The sequence below is a fragment of the Leptodactylus fuscus genome, chromosome 4, assembly GCF_031893055.1.
Source record: "Leptodactylus fuscus isolate aLepFus1 chromosome 4, aLepFus1.hap2, whole genome shotgun sequence".
Taxonomy (NCBI): Eukaryota; Metazoa; Chordata; class Amphibia; order Anura; family Leptodactylidae; genus Leptodactylus; species Leptodactylus fuscus.
Genome location: NC_134268.1, coordinates 135585160 through 135601411, shown reverse-complemented (window position 1 = coordinate 135601411; position 16252 = coordinate 135585160). Strand labels below are relative to the sequence as shown.

General features: G+C 41.1%; 2 protein-coding genes across 8 annotated transcripts in view; one reads left to right on the top strand and one right to left on the bottom strand.

Annotated features, from left to right (window-relative positions):
- BRD9 (bromodomain containing 9) overlaps window positions 1-4193 on the bottom strand; it is a 29088-nt gene extending 24895 nt beyond the window's left edge. For all 7 annotated transcript variants that reach the window (XM_075271051.1, XM_075271050.1, XM_075271057.1 and 4 more), the window contains exon 1: window positions 3997-4193. In XM_075271051.1, coding sequence (XP_075127152.1) covers window positions 3997-4081 — 85 coding nt within the window. In that variant the 5' untranslated portion in view covers window positions 4082-4193. The remainder of the gene's footprint in view (window positions 1-3996) is intronic.
- Window positions 4194-4279: 86 nt separating this feature from the next.
- The window catches only part of TRIP13 (thyroid hormone receptor interactor 13), a 37605-nt gene continuing 25632 nt past the window's right edge, over window positions 4280-16252 (top strand). Inside the window, exons 1-2 of the mRNA XM_075271144.1 lie at window positions 4280-4301; window positions 15770-15876. Coding sequence (XP_075127245.1) covers window positions 15785-15876 — 92 coding nt within the window. The 5' untranslated portion in view covers window positions 4280-4301; window positions 15770-15784. The remainder of the gene's footprint in view (window positions 4302-15769; window positions 15877-16252) is intronic.

Below are 16252 nucleotides of genomic sequence, written 5' to 3'. Positions count from 1 at the left end.
GAATCCGCCAGTAGATATGTTATGTCACTTTTTCTATTGAGTTGAAAAAAAATCAGCTAGAGGGAAAAAATAAAAAAAATCACCCATTGAAATGAATGGGAGGTGCTTTTTGAGGCAGATTCTGCGTCAAAATATTTCTATATTATAGATTACTAGCTGGTACCCGCGACTTCGTCTGCGGTGATTGTAGAAGTGGGTAAATACAGGGGCGGGTAAGGTTTTCGTACTGTGTATAAGGGATGGGATATGAAATGTAACTTTGTATCTTGTTGTTGCTGTAATTCTGAGAATACGTGAGACTTTTGTGTTGAATGTAATTTATATTTCAGCTGTTATACGGTGTTGTTATAAACTGTACATAGTGTCTTTGGGACAGAGGTATTACAAGTGAATATACTTCGATATACAACATTGTATGATTTGTTATTTTCCGCCAGTACATGTAAGTTTTGGGCACAGGATACTCTTGAGCAAGCCACATAAAGTTGCCCATGTGAGAAGCCTGCTGTGGCTAAATGTATTCCTGCTACTTTCAGCGTTTGTCCTTGGAATTTATTAATGGTCATTGTAAAAGCCAATTTAAGGGGAAATTGTAGTCGTTTGAATTGAAATGGGAAATTATTTGGTATAATTGGAATGTGTGGGGTTAACACACTGTCACCTGTAGCTGCTCCTGTAAGAATAGTGGCTTCAATGATATTTGTTCCTAGTTGTGTGACACGTAGCCTAGTGCCATTACACAATCGGGGTGCATCCAGATTACGCAAGAGTAGAACAGGGATGCCAATTTTGAGTTCTGGTTTATGTGAAGGGACGCCAAGTAATTCTAAGGTGGGCAGATTGGTGACATTATTATCGACCGTTACATGTTCGTGGTGGGTTGAAAAGGTACATCGGTGACTTTGGCTTATGAAACTGCAGCAAAATTTGCAACTAAAACGCTGTGTTAACACAACGTGGTGCTTCAGCCTTAGGCCTCCTGCACAGAAATGGCACTGATATGGTTTTCACTGACCTATAGATTAAAAATAAATTGACAGGGCTGCAAATATGGACAGGTGTAGGAAAGGTATAGGACAAATATAGGACCTGCTCTATATAGTACCTGCTCTATATTTTACAGCTCAATTTGTCCCGGAAACACAGCCGCAATAACAGGAGCTATGTGTATGGGCCCATTGAAATGTACAGGACCAATTGTAGATACAAGTCTGGCCCTGTGCATTACAGTTTAGTAACTCCATGCGCCTCTTATTAATAGCAATTAACCCCATCATGTCCCTCACATTAACCCTTGTGTAAGAGTTACTGATATGTGAGAGACTTGGAGGTAATAATTAAGTATCTTCATTATTGAGGTCTTTTATTAGTACCTCCATATGTCTCACATATTAGTAACCTTTATATGAGGCACACAGGGGTTAATACGAGGGGCATGATGGGGTTTATTCCTATTAATGTGAGGCACACAGGGGTTAATATGAGGGACATGATGGGGTTTATTCCTATTAATGTGAGGCACATGGAGTTACTAACACTAAACTAATAACCCCAAATGCCTGACATTAATGAGAATAGGAACTAAAGGAAGGGAGCTGTGTGCTTGTTACTTTCACTTTGCTAGCAGCTTCCTCTCCTCCTCGAGGAACCTTTGCAGGATGCAGACGGCAGGAGCTATCACTATAGCAGGCAGAGACCTAAGCGGTTAAGCTCCACCCCCTGGGTTTCCTGCACCCCTCTCATTGGAGGGCAGTGAGAGAAGGGGAGTGTCCTTATGCCTCAGCTCTAGCAGAGCACTGAAGGGACACTCCGACTTCATTTAACTCTTGCAGGTCCTGTGCTGCTGGCGTGCCGGCGAAATATGGCAGGAGTGCCACTCTTGGCACGTGTGCCAGGGGTTGCTGACCTCTGCTGTAGAGGTAATATGAATTTTGTGGCTTGCTATGGTCCAAAGTGTGTGAGATTGCAGAGATAGTGATGTGAGTTTGGGTTTTGTAGGGGCCCTGGGAAAAACAGGTGCGCTATTGTGACGAAAAGTAGCCTACTGCGCAATCCAGTGTAGTAACTATGTTTGTGGAAAATTTCAGCCAAATCGGTGGAGCGAGTTTTGCGTGATTGAGGAACAAACATCCAAACACACAAACCCACAAACTTTCACCTTTATAATTAGAGATGAGCGAGTACTGTTCGGATAAGACGATCCGAACAGCACGCTCCATAGAAATGAATGGATGCACCTGTACTTCCGCTTTGACGGCGGCCGGCCGCTTAACCCCCCGCGTGCCGGCTACGTCCATTCATTTCTATGCGGGCGTGCTGTTCGGATCGGCTGATCCGAACAGTACTCGCTCATCTCTATTTATAATATTAATAGGATTAATAGGATAGATATGTCCACACACCCACACATTTCCTGGATGAATAAAAAGAGTAAAGGCACTAGAAAATAATTGCTATTAATAATGCTAGCAAATATCACTCATTGCTATTATTGGAGAATAAAATTTATGTCAGATCAGAAATCTTTACTGGTACCAAAAGTCTTAAAGTGATCTATGGAGAATTTTAAAGAGGATCTTTCACCACCTCCACAAGTTCTTTGCATCTGTTAATAGGCAGCCCTCCACTGCATTCACTGCCCTATAGGTTCTCCCAGTATGTGTCCCAGTGCTGGCAATATCAGTGCTGTTAGTTTCTGCACCAAAATCTCCCCACTGTCAGAAGGCGGGTCTTACAGTCTAGCGTCATCACTGGTCCGTCAGGAAGATATAGTGATGATGTTAGGCTGTAAAGCCCATTCTTCTGACAGTAGGAAGATATCAGTGCCAAAACTAATGCACCCATATCTCCAGCACATCTACAGGGAAGTGAAAGGTTCCCCTTTAAATGGGTTATCAGTTTGTTTTTGTTTTTTTTTTTAAATATATGGGCCAAATAGCAGAATGCACCAATGCAAAACATTTCCTATATCTGTTTAAATTTTGCAGCATTTTTCTGATTGAATTTCAGGTCACTGACAGATGTTACCTTTCGTTTGCAAGCTCACTACCTCTCCCTGTAAGCAATTCAGCCAGCAAATGAAACATCACAGCAATAGGTGACCCCAGATGTGGGAGTGATTTATTACCTGCAATTTCATTGTAGGGGATAGTGGAAAAGGGAGGGGTACACAGAGAGTAAGAGCAGGCAGATGAATCATGGGAAATATAGTTTGTCCAGAGATTGTGAATAAAAGTGACACAAGGAGCAGCAAGTAAAATAAGGACTAGCAAAGGGTACACGAGGGAAAATTGAGTATTTAGCTCTACTGTGGATATATTTGCAGATAGTTTTTGTAAACTGGGAAAACCTATAAAACTGGATAACCCCTTTAAGCTCTGTAATGTCGGAGGGCAGTGTCAGGCAGGTGGGTGTGCTTGAGAGCTTCAATCCAAGGCAGCCGGTGTCACAGCTCACTATCACACCCCTTGCCTGCTCCTACCTGACACTACAGTGTCTAAATAGCATATCATACATTAAAGATAACAGCATTGACTGACCAGGAAGGGTGAAGGCTAGATAAATAATTCCAACTGTGCCAAAAATCAGTGCAGCAGCCTCTATTAAATGACTTAACTGGACTTGTAGGAGGTGATGAAGCTGCTTTATAATGGAAGAAGTGCTGAAATCACAGGATTTCTATCATCATCGTATACATATGACTGACATGCCAGGAGAACATTGATCACTCCCCTCAGAAATCTGCTACACTATCTTATATGAAACTAGATTGCATGAAGGGATATATTTGTGTACTTCATGCCAATCGTAGAGAATATATATGCGATTTCTTATTACAAACACTTGCATACGATTACATGACATCTTCTGAAATCTAGAGAGACGGTAAAGAGAGATGAGACGGTGAATTGCAGTGGAAAGGCATAAGTGGCTATAACTAGCTATAACTCAACTGAAACACATCCATTGTGCGATCTGCAAATACTATTTACTCACACTGAGACTGGTCCGGCGGAGAGCTCAGGTCTCCGGCATCGTACGACCTCCATTCAGACCGATGCCTCTTGTGTTTCTTCCCCATGTTCAATCCGTACGAGAATACACAACACTAATATTGAAATACACAACAAATCCAGTGTCCGGATAAGGAAACAGAGAACATTTCCTCCCACACAGCGGCCGGGTTGGTTAGAACTGGAAAATGGGCGCTGAGAAAATGGCGACCGAGAACTCGCGTCATCGACTACGTCTGACGTGAGACGTCAGACGTCAGACGCATACACTTCCGGTTCTATACAAAGGTAAGCGCGGGCTGAGTTATACGGAGATGGATGTTGTTATTACAATTCTGCCTCAAGTGGCTGCTGTATGGGGGTCACATATGGCTCGTATATGCTGTTGTGGGCGGCTATAGGGGAATGCTCGTACCTGTTGGCTGTGTTACTTCATTAGTAGTGTTTCTTGTGGTGAGAATTGTCCTGACGTGCTGCAGCAATACGTTACAATACACACTTGTCCGGAGACGGTAGTAGTGGGAAGAAATGAGTAACTATCCATCTGCTCACCTAACAAGAGAGTGATGGAGTGTGTAATAGAGACTTCATACATCTGACAAATAGTGTTATATAAGCGCCCTTAGGATACGCCATGAATGGCAGCTTTATGTCTAGTGGCTGAGTGGCTTTCTCTGTAAGATGTTCACAACATTGACCCCATGGATTCTAATGGTATAAGGGAGCCTTCACATGGAGTAAACGCGCATGTATTTTTGCAAAATACACGTGTAAAAATAAGACTCCCATTGACTTCAATGATATTTTTACACGTGTAAAAATACGCCTGTAAAATGTCATTGAAGTCAATGGGAGTCTTATTTTTACCTGTGTATTTTGCAAAAATACATGCGCGTTTACTCCGTGTTAAGGCTCCCTAAGGGTGCATTCACACGGTGTAACGTGCCGCGTGACCTGGCACGTATACGCCGTGTGAGATTTTGCGGGCCGTATACGCTCCCATTGATTTCAATGGGAGCGTGGATCGTAAACACCATGTTATTTTGCGGCTGCAAAATAAAAATTATATATGTGGGTGTAAACTGCTGCTTGGGCACACAGCAGGACTCAGAAGGGAAGGAGCACTGCACTTTTTAGCTTTTGGGGTACAGATTTAGAGGAACTTTCTGGGCACCATGTTGTTTTTGCAGAGCCCTGGAGGTGACAATAAACTGGAATTCGCCAAGAAGTGACCCCATTTTGTAGGGGCAATTTTAGGGTCTCGGCAAATGTGACATGGAGTCCAAAAACCAACAATCTAAATCTGCACTTCAAAAGCACATATCGCTCCTTCACAACTGCGCCCTGCTGTGTACCCAAATGGCAGTGTACGCTCACATGTATGACACTGGTGTTCCCCGGATAACGGACTTAATGCCATATGTGGGTAGAATTGGCTGTTTGGGCACATAAGGGAAGGAGCGCTATTTTGGTTTTTGGACGTCATGCCACTTATGCAGAGCTCCTGAATTGCCAATAAAGTGGAATCCGCAGACATGTTACCCCATTTTGGACACTACCCCACTGATGGGATTTATAAAGTGGCGTAGCGAGCATTTTTAACCCTTGAATGTTGCATTTATTTATTTAGAAGATAAAAGTGAAATTTTTCCAGATATTTGCCATTGCAGTGCCCAATGTGTTGTGCCCAACTTATGTCAGCAGAGATACACACTCCAAAAACTGTTAAGTATCCCGGACACAACAGCTTTTAGAGCATTCATCTCATACAAGGCGGGCACAACACATTTCGCACTGAAATTATGTATTCCTGGAAAAATGGTCATTTTCACCTTTCACGATTAGCTTCGTATTCATTTATGAATAATAAGTTATAGAAACACTTGGGGGTTTAAAACGCTCTCTGTATCCCTGGAGAAATCCTTCAGGGGTGTAGTTTACAAAATAAGGTCACATATCAGGGGATTCCACTTTACTGGCGTTTCAGCTCTGCAAAAGTGTCATAGCATCCAAAAACCAAACCGTCTGTGCTCCAAAAACCCTTCTTGCCTTGTGTGTCTGGCTTTGTCCTAATATCAGTTTATACCCACATATGACATTACGTGCATTATCCGGGGTACACCAGTGTCATACATGTGGCATAAACTGCAGTTTGGGCGCGCAGAAGGGAAGGAGCGCTATGCGGCTTTTGGAGTACAGATTCAGATGTTTGGTATCTGGACGCCATGTCATGTTTGTAGAGCCTGTAAGGTACCAGAAAAGTGGATTCCCCAAAGGAGTGACCCCATTTTGAAAACTGCACGCCTCAAAGAATTTCTCAGGGGGTGTAGTGAGTATTAGTATCCCAGACGTGACTGCACAGCGGATGGTGAAGAGGGAATATGTATAAGTGGTGCGGAGGACATTGAAAACACCAAATTCCCTGCTATGTCCCAGTAGCTCCTATGATTGGGGGAGTCACTTTGGGGGTCACTTCTGGTGTCTTTTCCCTCATAAGCTGTAAATCTGGGGTGTCCCCTGATATCCGCTCGCACAGCTTATATATTCCCTTCCTGCCGCAGCCAGTTGTATTCTAATGATTTGGCGATTTTGTGGGGTTTTTGTCTTCACATTGCTAGATGCTATATTTTCTTTATTTGTCTGGTGATACGGCTATATAAGGGCTTGTTGTTTGGGGGATGAGATGCATTTTGTAATGACACCGTTTTTGGGTGCCTACATGTTATTGAATACATTTTATTAACCCTTTTTTTGCTGGATTTAAAAAAAAAAAAAAAGTATGTTAAATTGTTGGTTATGCTAGCAAACATAAAAATTTTTAGTCTCACACTGAAATTGACATTTTCAGAGAGCTACAGTAAATCTTTTTTTCCACTTAAATTTTTTATTTTGGCATTTTACTAATTTGCCGTAACATTGATGTGAACAACAACATTTTTATTGATTTTACGTATTCAATACATATTATGTAGGGGTCATTCCGTGTCAAGTGAACCAATGATTTTTTCCCTCTATATTTTTAATTCTTTTGAGATTTTGTTATTTGGTAATAGTGTGTCAGAGAATGCAAAATGTGAAGAAAAAAAAATTCTAGAAATTTTTTTGGATTTTTAATTGATTTTCAAAGTTCAGAAAAAGTGTGAATTTCTGTGTTGCCTGCCTTTACATTTCTCCTCATAACTTAGGCTAAAAAAAAGATAAACAAAATAAACGCCATTCTACTCAGAACTATATAGGCTTTCACCAAATATGTCACAAGAGTATCTTTGTTAATATTTTACCTATGTGAACGCAAATGCAAAATTTTAAAACACATTTCTGAAAAAAACGTTTTATTTAAAAATTTCAAAAAAATGCACATGGGCCTGCTATGCCCTTAGCCACATCTGTACCAAAATTCAAGTTGGGATCGCGATGGGATAATATTTTAAAATATAACTATTGCAGTGTCATTCCGAAAATCTTGAATTCAGATCTGTTCAGCCTGTGGTCTAAAAGTGTGGGGTCTATATGTGAGATATGTACAGAGAATGATCCACCTCACAAAATGTTAATGTTAACTAGTGTCAGACTAGCAGTATACAGGTCCTGTAATATGACACTAGAGTGGGACCATCTCTCTCAGAGGTGTGTTTCTGGTAGGACACTTATTGTAGTTCACCTCAGATAACCACAAGGAGGGAGGTTCCAATCTTCATGTTTGATGCATGTCCCTTATTATTAAAGGTAGAGTAGAGTAATTAATACAGAAGTCATGTTGTTATGTTTTCATATTGCATTGCTCAGTATATGTTGATGCAGTCACTGATGTAAGGAATGACTGAGGACTTGATGCTAATGTACAATTACTAGGTAGTATGGAAGGACACTTATTGTAGTGCACCTCAGATAACAAGAAGAAAGGAGGTCCTAATCTCCATGTTTGATGCATGCCCCTTATTATTACAGATGAATGTTAATAAACAATATAACCCCCCCCCCCAATATAACAGTTTACATGTTTAGTGATATAATAAAAAACAATTGTTACATGTAGAAATAGGTGTTATAAATATTGTTTTTTGTACTCTTGTTAACATATAATTAGGATGAGACTATTTAGAAAATCGCACTTGAGGATATGAGCAGCTTTTTTCTTTCGGTTTGTTCAATGCATTCAGGTTGAAAATGCTGAACAAGTTGTGTTCTGATGATAAGATGGATTTATTCTGGCACTTACGGTATTTGTTTTTTATGTTTCTTTATTCTTGCACGTAAATGTTGAATTCAGCAAGTTGTAATTTGAAAAGAAAAAAGGAAGAAGCTCACACAAACATAAAATCAGATGATTCAAGGCTTAAAAAAAAAAAATTAAAATTGATCCCAATTTGGTCCCAAGTTGAAACCCTGTACAAATATAACCAAGAACACAAGTAACACAAATGCATTTTTTCACAATTTTAAAACATACGTTTTTTTCACAAATGTGCATCAAAATTTTGAATTTGATTTCTCCAAAACAAAATATAAAGAAACATCGTCTTGTGACATATCAAATGAAAGCCGGTACCGCTCTGAGAAAAATGATGCCTCTCCTACCTATTTATCTTAATTCTAGCCCAAGATATGTTAAAAAATGTAAAGCCATACCAGGCCAAAATTCACACTTTTTCAAAACTTTAGAAGTCTATAAAAAATTAACTGATGAAGAAAAAAATTCAAAACTTTTTATTTGTAATTAACTTAAGTTGTACTTCATAAAAAAATAAAAAAAATCTAAAGACGTCAGGTAAAAAAAATATTCCTATTTGGATCACTTGATATGGAATGACCCGTAGTATAAACTACATACCACCCAACTTTTAAAGGACAGAAAGAGGGACAAATTGGTGGGTCGCGGCAAATTTATCTCCACCCACTTCTAAATAGACTCTGCCCATTCTCATCCATTTCTCATTGGGTACACCCTGTACCCCACATCTCTCCCCCCACAGTACACCCAAGCACCCCACATTTCACCCCCCCACAGTACATCCATGCACCCCACATCTCTCCTCCTCCCACAGTCAACCTTGCATTCCACAGTACACCATGAACCCCACATCTTCCCCTCACACACAGTCCCCCCTGCACCCCACATCTCCCCCACACACAGTCCCCCCTGCATCCCACATCACCTCACAGTACCTTAGACCACGCATCTTTCCCCACACACACACAGTCCACCCTGCATCCCACATCTACCCCTCACACAGTGTACTCTGCGTCTCACATCTCTCCCCCTCGCACACAGTCCACCCTGCATCTCCCCCTCTCCCAGTACCTTAGCCAACACATCTCTCCATCTCTTCCTGGACTGCACTGCACGGGATACAAAGACACTACCTACCTAGTCACATAACCATCTGATGTCACACAGGTCTTTCTGAGTAGAGTAGTTAGACTTTCCCCCAATCACCCCCCACTGTTATCCCAGTTACAACCTTTTATCTGTTATAAGAGTGGATGGTGATCGGGGGAAAGTTTGTTAATAAGCAAAACACTTCCGGGGCAGAGCGGGACATGCGGTAAGCCGTGCGGGACAGAGGTCTAAAATCAGGACTGTCCCGTGAAATGCAGAACAGTTAGTGCTATGAAACTATGACCCTTATGGGTCCATTCACACGGAGGAAAGTGGTGAGGAATTTGGTGTGGAATTTTCCACGCTGAAAAAAATGCCTCCCATTGATTTCAATGGGTTCCACTAGCTTTTTTTTCCACTAGCGGAAAATTCCGCTAGTGGAAAAAAAGCTATGAGCACCAATTGAAGTCAATGGGAGGCTTTTTTTTTTTTCAGCGTGGAAAATTCCACACCAAATTCCTCACCATTTTCGTCTGCGTGAATGGACCCTTAGTATTCACCTGACGCTGATAAGAGATGTATTGGATAAAGAGTAAATACAGAGCAGCCCTCACACAGTTTTACTATGACCTGAAGGAGCTCACATCTTAGTAATGAAAACTGCCTCATAGCTGTGGCCCCACATTGCGGAAACGCAGCTTTTTTTGTTGCAGATTTTCTTGCGGTCTTTTGAGCCAAAGTCAAGAATGGCTACAAAAAGAATGAGAAATATATAAGAAGTTCTTATACTTCTCCCTTCTGCTCAATCCACTCCTGACTTTGGCTCAAAAAAACGCAGAAAAATCTGCAACAACAAAAAAAAAAGCTGCGTTTCCGCAATGTGCGCTTTAGTTATAGGCAGGCTTGTGTAGTTGCCCATAGCAACCAATCAGAGCTCAGCTTTCCCTTTACCTCAGCAGCTTCAGTGATGAAAGCTCCCTGTATAGTAAGCAATAATGACAATCTTATATTGAGGCAATTTTCACCTGACCAATATTGCTACTCAGGCTGCTTGCCCATTACAGTAACACTACATTCTCCAGGCCGTGGATTCTACATCTCCATAGACTTCTATGGAGCCTGCAAAATTCACAGCTTTGTGCACTAAGAGGTCTATGGAGCTACCAAATCCATGGCCTGGAGGCCTGTGAAAAATACTGCAGTGTGCAAGCAGCCACTAAGGATACCAGAGGTGTTTTGTCAGTGTGTGTGCGCGTGCGTGCACGTGTGATCCACGTATATGTATGCGTGTGTGCATGCAAATATGTGGTCCACGTATGTTTGTATGTGCGCATGTGATCCATGTGTTATGCGTGCGCAGTGCAAGTGTCCATGCTTGTGGTAGTTGTGTGTAAGTACGCATGTGTTCTGTTCGTCCTTTTGTGTATAGTGTGCATCCATCCGACTGTGTTGCGTGCGTGTGTATGGTGTGCATGTGTTATTTATGGGGTTGTGTTTGGTGTTGTGTGTGTCTAGAGTGGTCTGGTGTTTGTGTGTTGCGGCATTTGTGTGGTGGTGTGCTTGTGGGTTGGTGTACGTGTGCTGTTTGTGTGATATTCATATGGTGTTTGTGAGATTGTTGTGTGTGGTGGTGTGGCCCCTTTAGCAGCGACTCTTAGGCACCGTCGCTATAATCCGTCTCTTTCACAATAACTTCGGGGGCCAAAATCTCATGACGGGGGGGGGGGGGGGGGGGGGGGCGCTTGCGCAGTATTCTGCTACTGTGGGTGGAGAGGGGGTGTGCCAAATTTCACCCAAATCGGACAAGAATTGTGGATTTGTACGGAGCAGACTACTACAGATTTTGAGTTTTTATATATATAGATTGTTACGGACGCGATGATACCGAATATGCATTCTTTTTATTAATTTTTGTTTTTTTAAATATAATTTTCTATTAAAAAAAAAAGGGAATTTTTGGGGCTTTATAAATTCATTTTTATCAGACACTTTATTCTCCAAATACCACTCCTTCCCTTCTGCATCCTGCTCAAACTGCAATTTTTGCCTACATATACAAATTTGATATAACCATAATAACCCGCTAAAAAGTCGTGCTTATGTTTGTTGACACAAAGTGACCATATTGGACACTGAATTGGCGTATTTAAAAATGTGGAAATTTGCACGCTGATTTTTGGGATATTTTGTTTTTAACCCCTTCCCGACATGCGCCGTAATAGTACGGCGCGTGTCGGGTCTGTAACTATGGCGACCGCCCGGGAGCCGGGCGGCCGTCATAGCCGCCGGGTGTCTACTGCTTTAAGCAGTAGACAACCGGCTCTGATGCCTCCGATCGGTCCCCGGACCGATCGGAGGCATTAACCCCTCCGGCGCTGCTGTCAAAGGCGCCGGAGGCGCCATTTTCCCGGCGGCGCATGGGCGCCGCCATTTTGGCAGGGATCGCCGGCTCCTGGAGCATTCTCCAGGGCCGACCCCCCGTTGCCATGACAGCCGGGAGCCTTGTTAAAGGCTCCCAGCCGGTCTGCAAATTCTCTCTTTTGCAGGCTGGTGTATACAGCCTGCAAAAGAGATGATGATTTTTTGCAATGCATTGCAATTCATTAGCATTGTAATGCATTGCATTAGTGATCAGACCCCCTGGGGTTCAACACCCCTAGGGGGTCTAATAAATGCAAAAAAAAAAAAAAAGTAAAAAAAAATATTAAAAAATATTAAAAGAATTAAAAGTTCAAATCACCCCCCTTTCTCTAGAACACATATAAAAGTAGTTAAAAACTGTGAAACACATACATGTTAGGTATCCCCGCGTCCGAAATCGCCCGCTCTACAAATCTATAAAAATATTTTTCCTGTTCGGTAAACGCCGTAGCAGGAAAAATAGTCAAAAGTGCCAAACCGACGTTTTTTCACTGTTTTAATTCTGATAAAAATTTGAATAAAAAGTGATCAAAGCAATAACATTTCCCGAAAATGGTAGAACTAAAAAGTACACCCGGCCCCGCAAAAAGACGCCCTATACATCCCCGTACACGCACGTATAAAAAAGTTACGGCCATCGGAATATGGCGACTTTTAGAAAAAAAAATTTTTAACACCGTTTTGGAATTTTTTTTAGGGGTCAAAATGTAAATAAAACCATATAAATTTGGTATCCCTGGAACCGTACCGAAACACAGAATATAGGGGACATGTCATTTTGGCTGCACAGTGAACGCCGTAAAACCAAAGCCCGTAAGAAAGTCGCAGAAATGCATTTTTTCTTCAAATCCACCCCATTCTGAATTTTTTTCCTGCTTCCCAGTACATTATATAGAATAAATAATGGTGGCATCATGAAGAAAAAATTGTCCCGCAAAAATTAAGACCTCATATGACTCTGGGAGCGGAGAAATAAAAAAGTTATGGGGTTTAGAAGGAGGGGAGTCAAAAACGAAAATCAAAAAATGCCATCGGCGGGAAGGGGTTAATAGTGTCTTTTCATTTTTACTGCCCAATGTTAATAAATTCTGTGAAAATCCTGCTTACTATATACCTCTTGCAAATTTTCTTTCCAAAATGTGGTCACTTTTATTTAGTTTATATTTATTTTGCTGAATACTACAGCGCCAAAATATGACTGCACAAACAGTCAGTCATTATGCAATACAGGGCTACAGTCTAAATCACCCAACAGTATGTTAGGTACTGTACTGTATTGTTTGGTATAGCTCTGTCATGTCCACCATAGTAATTCTGAATGATTGAGCAGAAATGCTTTGTTTTACCTATGTGCTGTCCTTGAAAGACATCCTAGCAGTGAGATTCCAACTGCTAGGAAAGTTATCCTCCTTCAACAAAGGGGTAGTCCAACAAACATAGCCATTTAGATTTGCAGACTATTTAAAGTTATGGGATATATATGCAAATCTGTTTTCCAGGATGTAAGTAGGAAAACAATGCCTCTCTTCGCTGTCTCTTAGGACAGCCCCCTTAACATCATGCATGACTTTTTTAATAAGCCTAATAACAAGATGCAGGGATTGTTGCCAAACTAGTATTTCTGTTCCAAAAGGAACAGATTCCCAGCTGTGGACAGTGCTTTTTCAATCTGTTGGATCTGATCAGCACAGAGTAGGGATGCTAGTTTGGCATGGTGAGAGACTATAGACCAGAGTCAGGGGATAATACCACTCCTTAGGGGGTGGGCACCTTTACAGGCGTATGGAGACTTACAAGCCATTTTCGCTGTATTGGGGGATTATGGGAAATATATGCAAATCTTTTTTCCAGGATGTAAGTAGGAATACAATGCCCCCTTAACCTCATGCATGACTTTTTTCAATAAGCCTAATAACAAGATGTGGGGATTACTGTCAAACTAGTATTTCCATTCCAAAAGGAACAGATTCCCAGGTGTGGACAACGCTGTTTCTGTTGGATCTCATCATTAAAGTTAAACATTTTTTTAATATAAATAGCCAGACTTTGATGGATTTTTTTCTAACCGTTTTAGTGGTGACAGCCTGTTGTCTATGGATATGGCCATGAATGCAGGGACCTTCTGTTGTCTGGGACTTGTAATATTGTGGACAGGTTATCAGATAGAGACACTACACATATAAGAAGAAAAGTTGACTATAATAAGAAAGTCATGGTTGGTTTTCAGGGTATAGAAAGGCTTTGCTTTCAAGGTTGTATCCATCAGCAACCAATGAAGACAACAGACTGTCAGCAATGAGATAGTTAGAGAAAATCTTTAACACTTTCCCAACATCACCCATAATAGAGAAGCACTTCCCGCAAGTTGCCATGCTATTACTATTACAGAAATTATGTGCACACCGTGCCTAGCTGAACTCTGATCACGGTTGTTAACCCCCAAGATGACCACAGGAGGGTTCATTTCAGGGGTTTTACTATATATTAGGGCTGTACTTTTTCCCCATCCTCTAGCTCCCCACAACATGTTCAGGGGTGCCAGTGTTCAGATTTGTCTGCCCCGCCGCTGCTTTGCCACATACCTGGTTGATCCTGCCCATAATGTAGGCTATGAGCCTTTGTGTCCTTATAGCTTGTCAGCCTCCTTTGCTGTGCAGTATAAGTGTTTTGTGGTGTATACAGTACATGTTGAACTAGCGATCAGAAGACAAAAAAAATACATGAATAAAGCCTTAAAAATCCAAATTTCTGATGATATGAAATGTTTCATGTAAAAATAGAAAACGGCACAATAACTGGAAAGCTGACTTTTCACAGTGCTATGCGATGGACATGGCAAATTGGGCACTGAAATGACCTATCTGGGAAAAATTAAAATTTTCATTTTGCACCATCTGCTGCGTATTTCTTTTTTGGAAAGCGTCTTTGGGGTCATAATGATCACTATTCCCTTTGAGGGGTGCAGTTTCCAAAATCAAGTCACTTCTTGTTATTCTTCATTGCATTAGTACCTTGTGGGTAAATGCGTCAAGGCACCTGAAAATGAGGGAGGGCCTAATGTGACATTTTATTGGAAAAAAAAAGTTATTTTTCTTTTTCACATCCCATTGGTAATAAATTTGGTGAAACACATTTGGGTGCTTGATAAATCCTTGAGGGGTCTAGTTTATAAATTAAGGTCATTTCTTGGGGCGTTCCACGGTGCTGAGTACCTCAGGGGCTCTGCCATTCAACATGGCAACTGAAACCAATTTCAGCTAAAACTGCCCTCCAAAAAGCTGAGTGGTGCTCCTTCCAGGCTGTGCACCAACGCAGAATTTTATATCCACATGTGGGGCATTTCGCCGGGAGAAATTGCTTAACAAATTGTGGATAGCGTTCTAGTTTCCAAAATGGGGTCACTTATGAGGGGGTTTTCACAGTTTTTGTACCTCAGGGGCTCTGCAAATGGGATATGGTACATGAAAAGTATCCAAGCAAAATCTATCCTTCAAAAACCAATTGGTGCTCTTTCCATTTCAAGCACTGCCATGTGACCGTTAATTCAAAAACGGATGTCAGAAACAGAAGAAGAAAGGTAGGACTAGTAGTCCTCAGTAGTTACGTGTTACACTACATATATCATCGTTGGACCAAGAAGACTGGACCGTGCTGGGAGGCACTAGTATAGTTTTGTTTTTGTTTTTTCTCCCTTTCACTGCCTCCGGCCTATTTAAAGATTAAATTTAACGTCTAGTTTTGTCTGGACAACCCGTTTAAATAATAAACTATTTTTCTTTCTTTATGGCTATATGCAGTTGGCATGTTGTATAAGTAGCAGATTTGTTACAGAAATTGTAACTGGTCTATTCAATTTTTGCTAAATTCTATGCACATAATGTAATGGAATGGATTTTTCTTTTCGCAGTTATGCATGAATCAGGAATTGTGTTTTGTTAAGTTTATCTAATGTGTTTGACTACCATTTGTTACAATAAAATATTTCCGAATTCTATCTTTTATTTTATTTAAACAGAATCTACCAAAGAGAATGGATGAAGCAGCAGGAGATCTAAAACAAGCCCTTCCAATTTTAGTTGATTCTCTTCACGTACATGTAGAAGTACATCAAAAATCCCACAGGTTTGTATTGTAGGGATGTCTGTTAATTGCTTACAGTGTACACTCTTTTTTTTTTTTTTTTTTTTTTTTTTTTTTATCCTTTTACCAAGAGGATAGAAGTAAATTGCTGATTGGTGGGGGCCTGACTACTGAGACCTACAAAGATCCCAAGAATGGGGGTGAGGTGTTTTACCCTTGTTGACAATGTAGCCACAGCGAAGGCAGATGCAGCCCTTGGATGATGCAGAGGCATCCCTCACTCTTTTACTTTAATGAAGGCAATAGAGATAGCAGAGTGCTGTACTAAGGCTATCTCGGTTTCAGTCGCAGGTCCATTCTAGACTATTCACTAGGAAGGTGACTAGATCCTATTTGTTGGATGGAAGACTTACCTACT